At 45.5% G+C, this 11,480-nt stretch overlaps 1 protein-coding gene across 1 annotated transcript; it reads left to right on the top strand.

Annotated features, from left to right (window-relative positions):
• Positions 1-364: 364 nt before the first annotated feature.
• On the top strand, positions 365-5,334 carry LOC138674501 (histone H3.v1-like). Its single transcript, XM_069762333.1, has 6 exons — positions 365-422; positions 4,168-4,263; positions 4,517-4,603; positions 4,686-4,826; positions 4,912-4,983; positions 5,186-5,334. The coding sequence occupies exons 1-6, from the start codon at positions 365-367 to the stop codon at positions 5,332-5,334; spliced, it is 603 nt and encodes a 200-aa protein (XP_069618434.1).
• Positions 5,335-11,480: the final 6,146 nt, after the last annotated feature.

The following is an 11,480-nucleotide window of genomic DNA, read 5'->3' as shown; positions in this document are numbered from 1 at the left end:
GGAGGGTTAAAGAATATTACTAAGCTTAAAATATATTATAACCTTTTTTTACCTACTACGAATATATAGTTTGGATGCGGTTATGGTGGTACAACTTTTTGTTGCCGGGTTCATAACTTTTTTTTTTTCCCCCCCAGGATGACAGTGCGCAGGACAGTACACTGGACTGTTCACAGGACTGCACGACAACTGATTTAGTGGAGGCTGCACCTGCCAGGACTCAATCGAGGCAAGGTCCAAGAAAACGGAAAGCCACCTCAGACGCCTCGCATGAACTATTGAGCCTAGCAAAGAAGGTGTTGACAAGCAATGTTAGCCCTGCGTTGCGGGGTTTGGACACTATGTGGTTGACAAACTGGCCAAAATGGACGAGAACCAAAGAACACTAGCAGAGCGTCTGATTATGGAAGCAGTAAACAAGGGTACAGATGGCGATTTGGACAAGAACACTTGTTTGGTCTCTTCCCGGCCAATACAGCGGACAGAGCCATCAAATTACAATGGTTGGTCACAGTGTCAGACATCGATGCGACACAATGCTCACGTTTCCCAGTTCGGCCAGCCACCCCCTAATAACTCCTACACGCCAATACCTTCACATATGGCTTCGCCCATCAGGCACCAAAGTTATCAGCCGGAACAATCGTCGTATCATAATATGTGATTGCCTCACTTCTTTTACATTCCTTTTTATTATATTGTCTTTTTAAAATAATGTTTCAAATAAAAGCTTTTGTTAGAAATTCTATCACTAGTTTTTGATTGGTGTGTCTCGATCACAGCACTATATGAGGGCACAAATTAACGTAACAAACTAATGTAAACTTAACTAAAACAAAGAAAAAATGAATATTAGTTTAAATAATTTTTTTTAATTTAACAACATAACATTTTTAAAACCAGTAATACTATTTAGTATTGTCCCCCCTACAACTGGTGGCACATGTCCTTTATCTTCTGCAACTCTACGATTGCCAGATTCTGCTGCTTGTGAATGTGCGCCAGAGTCTCGCACAGCCTTTCAATCCTGGCTTTTACATCCAGGATGGTCACACTGCCGGCTGCTGTTGGTGACAAAGCATAAAAACCTAACATTAATACCACAGTATTATCCTGATAGTGGGCTGTGATCACATCCCCATAATAGCGTACAGGATGAATGAAACATCTGAGGCGGCGGAAGGCTCTGAAACGGCCCTTGCTGTACAGGGTTAAGGTACCGTCACACTAGACGATATCGCTAGCGATCCGTGACGTTGCAGCGTCCTCGCTAGCGATATCGTCCAGTGTGACAGGCAGCAGCGATCAGGCCCCTGCTGTGCTGTCGCTGGTCGGGGAAGAAAGTCCAGAACTTTATTTCGTCGCTGGACTCCCCGCAGACATCGCTGAATCGGTGTGTGTGACACCGATTCAGCGATGTCTTCACTGGTAACCAGGGTAAACATCGGGTAACTAAGCGCAGGGCCGCGCTTAGTAACCCGATGTTTACCCTGGTTACCATCGTAAAAAAACAAACAGTACATACTTACATTCAGCTGTCTGTCCCTTGCCGTCTGTTTGCTGCACTGACTGCTGGCCGCAAAGTGAAAGTGAAAGCACAGCACAGCGGTGAGTCACACAGCGGTGACTCACCGCTGTGGCTGTGCTCTGCTTTCACTTTACGGCCAGCAGTCAGTGCAGCAAACAGACGGCAAGGGACAGACAGCTGAATGTAAGTATGTACTGTTTGTTTTTTTACGATGGTAACCAGGGTAAACATCGGGTTACTAAGCGGGCCCTGCGCTTAGTTACCCGATGTTTACCCTGGTTACCGGGGACCTCGGGATCGTTGGTCGCTGGAGAGCGGTCTGTGTGACAGCTCTCCAGCGACCAAACAGCGACGCTGCAGCGATCCGGATCGTTGTCGGTATCGCTGCAGCGTCGCTAAGTGTGACGGTACCTTAACATAGAGAGAGGCAGTGAGTGACAATCTTTAACGTGTAGGGAAAACTTACGTGGCAAGACCTCATCTGGGGACATATTCTCCGAAAGAGAGAAGCCCGGAAGAGCATCAGGGGGACAGTACTGCGGTGACTGGGATGCCTCGGGGTGGCGGCGCTGTTTCTTTGCCTCTTTTAATGGAAAAAAAGGTGCTGTCAGCATTCATAAATAAATAATGTTTTAGAAGAGGGAAGAGGGGACCTGCCACCAAATCCTCATCACATTATTGTGTGAACCTACTAGGGTGTTGAGCCGTTGACCCTGAGGGCGCACGGACATCGGAGGCGGGGTGGGAAGCCTCGTGGCTGCGACGCTGTGTTTTTGCCTCTGTGAAGGGAAAAAAATAAAAATTTTTAAACATAAATGGCAACAGTGACTGCAGGTGGGGGGGGGGGGATCTAGGGGACCTGCCACCAAATCCTCATCACATTATTGTATGAACCTACTAGGATCTGTTGTTGACCCGGAGGGCATTGGGACAGAAGAGGCCGTGTGGGAAGCCTTGTGGCGGCGGCGCTGTCTCTTGGCCTCTGTGAAGGAAAAAAAAAAGTTTGGTCAGCAGAACGCTGTGCCACATAGTGCTCTTCACCGTTCAAACTGCCCCATAGCTGTGACACATAGTGGTTCTGCAACGTTCAAACTGACCCATAGATGTGGCACATAGTGGCTCTGCAATGTTCAAACTGTCCCATAGATGTGGCACATAGTGGCTCTGCAACGTTCAAACTGTCCCATAGATGTGACACATAGTGGCTCTGCAACGTTCAAACTGCCACATAGCTGTGACACTTTGTGGCTCTGCAACGTTCATACTGGCCCAAAGGCCTATGCAAATCCATGCAGCGTACCCCCCATTCCCATGAATCACCCAATTAACCCTTCTGCGTGCCCAAATTTTGGGTACCTGCGTACTGACCTCTGCGAATCTCCTTGCGAAGCTCCTGCAGGCGCTCTGGGCTTTTGGACTTCAGATCGCCCCATTTTTTCACAATCTGGGCCTTACTGCGAGTTATCCCAAACCGCTTCCTGAGGCCCTCAGACACCACACGGACAACTTCGTCCTTGTGCTGGTTGCGGTGCAGCACCAGCCCTGTTGTTTCATACTGCATCCTATCCATTGTTCCAATAAGGAACTTGAGCTCTGGGATGCCCATAGGAGGATCACGGCGACTGGCAGCCATTATCAGGATGTCAGGGATCCAAAACAAGCTAGCGCAGGCACGCCGGAACGCTGTAACGTCATCACGCCGTCATAGACCACGAGCGTACATTTACGTGCCGCTCCGGCGTTATATAACCATCCTTAAAACGGCATTTACTATGTGCGTTCATTCCGTACCGCTCATGCGTCACAAATGTGACGCTGTCCATAAACTGCAACGCTATTGCGAAGCCGATCTGGCGGCAGGACGGCGTAGTCAACCTCCTCCTGTGGGCGTTGCTGTTCAGGGTCATTCCATCTAAAATGGCGGCGAGATTGCGTTCTGCTCCTCTGGGGCAGCCAGAGCTCCTTTTTTTTATTAGTCAGATGGATGCCCTGGATTATGAGGGTCAGGAAAGCCGCCCTGCCCACCCACACATCCACAAGCGGGAAGTGCTTGGCCACATAGCCAGAATGATGGAGAGGAGGTTTGGCGTCTGCCGCAGTCAGCTTCAACTGCGTAAAAAATGGGCTGACCTCCGCTATAAAACGCCACAAATGTTTGCTGAGTTGCTTGCGGAGGCAAGGCGAGGCAAGTACTAGTATGGGGGGATTGGGAGATGCACGCTGTCAGGAGGGGGGGGGTTTGTGAGGGAGGCTTGCGCTCATGGTTGCCAACTTCACCTCAAATGCATTAAAACACATGCCCCGTTTTTTAAAAATTTAGTTATTTTCCAAGCAGAATATGCGTTGTCCGTGAGAAAACTTGTCGGGTTCCCTAATCTCAACCACCATCTTGAAATTATTAAGATGTCCGTAATTTTTAGTTTCTCAATTGACCAAAAATATTATCGGAGGAGGGTGGCCTACTGATGAAATGATACGTTTTCCAAAGACAGGAAGACCATTGAACACCAGAGCCCACAGACATGTCAGAGTATCGCACCCCTGTAAAGTGTGATCTCTATTTTATGTTTCAGTATATTGTAAGCTTTGATCTGCAGCACTCAACATTTGTGTGTAAACATTGTGATTCTTTACTTTAGGTGTAGAGAGACAGCGGCGGCGGCAAGTGAGACCCACCATTGACACCAGTACCCCATCTTCACAAACCAGTGGGAGTCCACAGTCCGGGACATCACGTAAGTTTACAATCATTGATTGCATTTTTTTTAACATCACACGGGACATAACAGGGTAGCTGAAATATTTGAAGACATTACAGACGCAGTAATGACCCAGCGGCCTAACACGCCTCCACCATCTGTTGCGACCATGCACCCTCGCACCCCTGTGAAGTGTTATATAAATTTTATGTTTCAGTATATTGTTAGCTTTGATCTGCAGCACTCTACATGTGTATTTAAAGATTGCGTTTGTTAACTTTATGTGTAGAGAGACAGCGGCGGCAACAGGTACCTGCCATTGCCAGAAGCACCACAGCATCCACCACCAGCGGGAGCCCAGAGCCCGGGACGTCACGTAAGTTAACAATCATTGATTACAGTTTTTCAACTGCATAAGGGACATAAGAGGGTAGCGGTAATATTTGAATACATTACAGACGCAGTAATGACACAGCGGCCTACCACGCCTCCACCAGACAGCAGACGGCCTCGCACCCCTACACCACCCTCAACACCTCCCTTCCGACACTCCTCTTCCTCCCCCGGGTCGGCGCCATTCTCCCCAGAAGCTAACATACGTAAGTGACCAAAACAGCGAGCGCTTCCCAACGGCGTGTTCCATAGTTAACCAGATCTGTTATTATTTCCTTTTCGGTGCTGCAGCACTGTCAAGATCGCTGGGATGGGAAATTAGCACCTCTGGTTCTGACAATGAGGAACCGGCGTCCCTTCTCCGTAAGTATCAACATAATACGAGTGGTTTTCTGCTGGATGTCACAATAGACAACTAAAACTGTAAAATTTAATAAAATTAACATTGCCCTGTGGTGCCAGACCAAATAGAAATTTACAACACACAAAATTTGGTCCTGCCACAGAGGTCGAGATGTATTTTCAGCGGATTCAACGTTGGTTCTCCAACCTCTTCTATCCACAGAACCGCCCACCGTAAGAGAGCTCCTGGCGAGACAATTGCGCCTGGAGCGGACAGCAGCGCTCCTGCAGCAGACAGCAGCGCTCCTCCAGGCTCAAGTAGAGCAGCAGGGCGTGACGCTGCTACACCTCTTGGGCCGTGGAAGGAGATAATTTTTTTTTTTTTGGTTATGTTATATTTAGTTGTTAATTAATTTTAAACCAAGAAATTGTTACCAAAAAAACCAAAAATCTTCGCATTCTTTCTTTAATGTTTACCAAGCTATAAGGGTTAACAGCACCATTTAATAGGCATCACATTTACTTTAAGTTAGAGAGGTTTATATGACAGCAAAGCAAAAAAAATTTTTTTTTTATACGGCGCGATCCTGCCAGGGTACAGCTCCAGAACCATTAAAGTACTGACAGTATTTTTCGCGACAGTCCCTTGCATCGTCTGCCTGCCTGCCAGATCCAAGTGCTTGAAGAGCTGTAAAATTATCAGGTTGTGTACGCCATTCCCCGGGCACAATATCTCCGGTTCTTGCGTCCACTGCATCAATAAACGAAGGAGGAGAATAGGAGCTCGTATCATGACGTCTCAGGAAATTATGGAGCACACAGCATGCCAAAACCACAAAGTCTATAGACGGCAGCTTCAAGTTGATAGCTGTGTGGAACACTCTAAACCGATTTGCCATAATCCCAAAGGCATTTTCAACCACACGACGGGCCCTCGACAACCGGTAATTAAATATTCTGCGCTCCGGTGTGAGTGTTCTCTGTGCAAATGGCTTCAGCAAATGTGGATGAAGAGGGAAAGCTTCATCAGCGATGAAGACAAAATTTAGGTTTGCTTTTGTGTCTTCATTTAGTGGCAACAGCAGTTCATTGTTCCTCAAGCTTTCCCCAAATGAAGTGTGTTCAAAAACACCACCGTCGGAGACTCGACCATTCATGCCAACATCCACATCGACAAACTCATAGTTCGCATTGACAAGGGCCATGAGGATCACACTGAAATATCCTTTGTAGTTGAAAAAGAAGGATCCAGATTTGGCTGGTTGCGTGATGCGCACATGCTTTCCATCTAATGCACCACCGCAGTTTGGAAACTGCCACAGCTCATCAAAATCGGAAGCAATCCTCTTCCACTCATCCGCCGTCTTGGGAAACTGCAAGATGAGAAGGAAACATGTACAAATTAGGTCAAATATATTATGCACATACACTCTCATGTGGACATCCTACAGTGAATGAGGCGCAGTATGGGTATAACAAAGTCAACAACCCTGAGTATGCAGGCAGCCATTTTATCAGATGGCTTCGGTGACTCAGAGGGTGTGCTAAACAATATATCTAAATTATATAATCAATAAAATTAGGTTGGGAGCATCAAATAAAAGAAGGGTGGCGCAGGGTTGGAGCAGCACATATCAGAATGGAGCCGCAAAATGGTAGCAGCACATGTCAGAATGGAGGCGCAGGATCACAGCAGCACATGTCTGAATGGGGACGCAGGATGGGAGCAGCACATGATAGGATGTAGAACATATACCAATAGAAATGCGCGTAAACAGGGCGTAGAACGGGTTAAATAGCTAGTATAATATATCGACATAACACAGCAGCCAATAAAATATAGTAGTACCTCCATATAATGCCTTAAGCTGCGCACAATGGTCTCGCATGTCTCCGGAATCACAATGCTCAGGAAAGGTCTGGAAACAGCAGCGGAAAACTGCAAATCCTGAAGAGACCTTCCTGTTGCCAGGAACCGCAGTGTCACCGCCAACCTTTCATCCACGGGCACGGCTGCACGCATCGGCGTATCACACCTTTGTATGAGTGGCATAACAGCAGACAGTATTATTTTGAAGGATTCCTCCGACATCCGAAGGTAGTTTCTGAAATCATGAGGGTTATTGTCACGTAACTCTCTTATGAGACCCATGTGTGACAATGAGGATCTTTTCTGCAGCCAGCTCCGGGTCCACATGCGACGTTTTCGTTTAGGACGTCTCTCCTCTTGGAGACGTGCTGCCTGAAACACCAGGGCAGCAGCAACAACAGAACTCTCATCGGAAGTGAGCATAGTTCCTAAAAAGAAATCAAACGTACAATAAATACACGTGCTTACAAAACAATGTTCTGACCATTGATCTAATAACTATATATTTTACTACTGGTATTAAATGGAGCAGTCAACCATCTCGATCTGTAAAAGAGTTAATTGGGCCACGCTACAGCTGTGTACCTGAGGTTCTCAGGCCTACCCTACTCTCCATAAAGGAACAATCGACCACGCTACAGCGTTTATCCACGTTGAAGCGCAACATATGCTACGCTGAAGCGTTATACATACCTTTTGCGGAAAAAGTCTAGTAGTAGAAGAAAAGTCCAGGAAATCCAGCGAATTTAGGAGTTCTGTTTACAGCACGTGCTACAGAGAGAAATGAATAGCGCGCTCGAGAGCTCCGGTTTTATCCGCTGGGAACAATAGTCCTTTGTCGAATGAGCGCACAGTATTGTACCGCCCAATCAGCACTTGGGAGGTGGAGAATTCAGCGCTCCTACGTAGCCAACTCCTCCGCCCTTTACATCGTATACAATATCGTGCACACCTTTGTTACACTATGCTATCATGCCGCCACAGCGGGACACTAGACGACGAAAGAAAGTTTCAAACGATGTGCTACGACGTACGATTCACAGCGGGGTCCCGGATCGCAGGAGCGTGTCACACACTGCGATATCGTACCTATATCGCTCGAACGTCACAAATCGTGCCGTCGTAGCGATGAAAATTGCACTGTGTGACGGTACCCTGAGTATGAAGTTGAACTAAATTGTGGATTCTCACATGGTCCGCGATTCTCTTCAGTATTTGGTCATTTGGAGGCCTTACAGTCCTGAGGATCAATTTTTGGTCCCGTCGCGATCTGTCCCTGCTGATAGATTAGTTGAGGCATTTCATATATATTATCCTGAAAAACCTGGGGGTCCGGTGGTCCCTCCTTGAGAGGAGGGTACTGTCATGATCCAGACAGGGTTTTTGAGTCCTGTCTTCCATTTTCCCGGTTTGGTCATGTCAAGGGTTAACTTTTCTCAGCCTCAGTCTGGTCTCAGGTTTTCTATTCAGCATCCCTCTGTCCTGCAGATCACCTTGGTTATAGTTTCTGCCTAGTGCTGCTGTAATCTGACTCTGATTGCTACAATTTGTCCTGCTGTGTTTGCTGTCTGAACCCATGTCTTTGTTTTCCCCTGTTTCCATCTTGACTCAGTGTTTCTCTTTAGTTTGCAGACTCCCCGGTTTGACTTGGTGTGTATCCTGGCCTGTTTCTGTCATTTGTCTTTTGGCTTAGTAATAATAATCAAATAATCAAAGTTATGTTATGTTTGTGTGTGTGTAGCCCATTCACTATCCCCATCTATTCCCCAACCCCTAAAGATGGCTGGACCATGATTGTAAATACATCATTGTAAATACACACCTGTACTTTGTATCTCCCCCACCTCATTGTAGATTGTAAGCTCTCACGAGCAGGGTCATCTTATTTTGCTTTAATTATTGTATTGTTAATGTTATTTTTAATAATAACCTTTATTTTTATATAGCACTAACATATTCAGCAGCGCTTTACAGTTTGCACACATTATCATCGCTGTCCCCGTTGGGGCTCACAATCTAAATTCCCTATCAGTATGTCTTTGGAATGTGGGAGGAAACTGGAGTACCCAGAGGAAGCTCACGCAAACACGGAGAGAACATACAAACTCTTTGCAGATGTTGTCCTTGGTGGGGCTTGAACCCAATACTCCAGTGCTGCAAGGCTGCGGTGCTAAACACTGCACCACCTTGCTGCCCACTCGTGACTGTTACTGACCCCCTGGCTTGTCTCTGACCTCGAGTTTGCTTTTTCCATTGGTACTATGTTACAGTCTAGGATTTGGCCCTGCTTGTTTTGACTATTCTGCTGCCCCCTGTGGTAGCGTCACTGTAGCACTGCAGGTTAACTCTGTTAGGCCGGTTTCACATGTCAGTGGCTCAGGTACGTGAGGTGTCAGTTTCCTCACGTACCGGAGACACTGACTCACTTAGACACATTGAAATCAATGTGTCTCTGCACATGTCATCATGTTTTCACGGACCGTGTGTCCGTGTGCAAAACACGGAGACATAGTAACATAGTAACATAGTTACTCCAGCGTTCGCTGGAGAGAAGATATGAAAAATCCTTTTTTTTTTCGTGTTTAAAATAAAGATCCCTGTCCCCTCCCCCTCCCACCCCCTGTGCACCCGCCCGCTGTTACTAAAATACTCACCCGGCTCCCTCGCAGCTTCCTCTCAGCACCAGCTTCTCCTGCATGAGCGGTCACATGGTGCCGCCGATTACAGTCATGAATATGCGGCTCCACCTCCCATAGGGGTGGAGCCGCATATTCATGACTGTAATTGGCGGCACCACGTGACTGCTCATACTGGAGAAGGTGCAGCGCGGAGAGGACACTTTGAGGGAGCCGGGTGAGTATTTTAGTAACAGCGGGTGGGCGCACAGGGGGTGGGAGGGGGGTGGCGACAGGGATCTTTATTTTAAACACGAGGACAAAAAAAAAAAAGGATTTTTCATATCTTCTCTCCGGCGAACGCTGCTGGAGAGAAGATATGAATGGCGGCTTCAGCACCAGATGCAGGGGATAGCGCTTATTTCTAGCGCTGTCTCCTGCACGCTCCGTGTGGTACCCAGTCAGCACACGGCTGCCGCACGTGTGCCACACTGATGTTCAAAGTAAGCACACGGACACACGGATAATTCCGGTACCGATTTTTCCGGTACCGGAATTATCTGGACGTGTGAGACTGGCCTTAGGTGCAGACCTGCTTCCTCTCTACTGCCATCTAGTGAAGCCTGCACAATGGCATCTCTTATCCACACAATACAGGAAGAATTGGTGGCCACATTGAACATTTAAAAAATAAAAAATAATAATTGCTGCAGCAATGATCAAACAATTTAAATTCTACATACTGAAACATAATTAATAGACAGCAACAACGAACGAATTGCATTGCATTTTTCATTGCAGAAAAAAAATCACATATTTATACCAAGCAGATATAAATATCTGTAAATTGAAATAATGCATATATTACTAGCATAGTTTTCAACCCAGAGCTTTATTTCAGACTGCTGAGACAGCTTTGCATGGATAACTATTTTGTAAACTTTGCAGAACAGTGTAAAAAATGTAATTACTCTAAATTTAAACTCTAGACATTACCGCTGTTGTATTTTAATGCCCTTTATAACATGCATGCTTCTTTAACTTAGCAAAGCACAATCTTGACCATATAAATTAAGGAAGAATGCAACAAAAGCTGCAATAAAAGAACTTTATCCTTCAAGCCTTCAAGTTGCAGCTAAATGAGATTTCTTTGAAATGCAGATCAGTTGAACTAGATTAGTGAATTTTAGCTCCTGTCAACATCATAACAAAATACAAATACAATTGTTCACTGGCCTTATCTCCATGCTTCCATCTGCTGCCTTGTTATTTACTTTCCTTGATTTACTATGCAGATCTAAATAAGGCACATCAAGGAGGGCTTACAACACAATGGCTTCTTAAGCTTTACATCAAGGTATTTGAAACTGAAGCCCTGAAAGGGCTGCCATCAAAGACATATCTCTAATGAACTTCCATATCTGAGAAGGTTTGGTATTTAATACTGCTGTGAAATGGAAGAAAAACAAATCAGAACAGTCTTCGAAATAAAATGGTTGGAAATCTTGATGAGATTAGCACCTACTGGAATTAACATCCCAATAAAAGTAATGTACTGAGCCATAGAGAGTTAACTCTGAACCTTGTAGAAAATCAGTGTCAAATAGGCCATAACAGCTGACAAGGTCGAAAGGTCATAATAGGATTTCAGTGTTTTGATAGGAGACAATGAAACAGCTTTGGCTCTTTAATCAAATCTTGTAAGTCAAATTATCAGCTGCATTCTGTTGTAGATCACTAACATATCCAACAGCTTTCGTTGATAAATATATTTACTGTATATTTTACAATTTTAGAACTGCATCACTGTGCACTATCCTAATCTTAAATGACAGTTTGGCAACATTTGTTCATAAAATTCACTATTTCCATTCCTTCCCCACAGCAATCTACACTTGCTTAAGGAAAGACTTCTGCTAGAGTGGTTTAAAAAAAAGAAAGGCATATTGAGAAAATTCTTGAAAGCATCTAATAAATATTACAAATAATGTTTTGTTTACATGACTCAATAAGAATACAAATTTGTAATGAAA

The sequence above is a fragment of the Ranitomeya imitator genome, chromosome 4 (genome assembly GCF_032444005.1).
Source record: "Ranitomeya imitator isolate aRanImi1 chromosome 4, aRanImi1.pri, whole genome shotgun sequence".
Classification (NCBI taxonomy): domain Eukaryota; kingdom Metazoa; phylum Chordata; class Amphibia; order Anura; family Dendrobatidae; genus Ranitomeya; species Ranitomeya imitator.
Note: the sequence above shows the minus strand (reverse complement) of the source record. Positions and strands in the feature narration are given on the sequence as shown.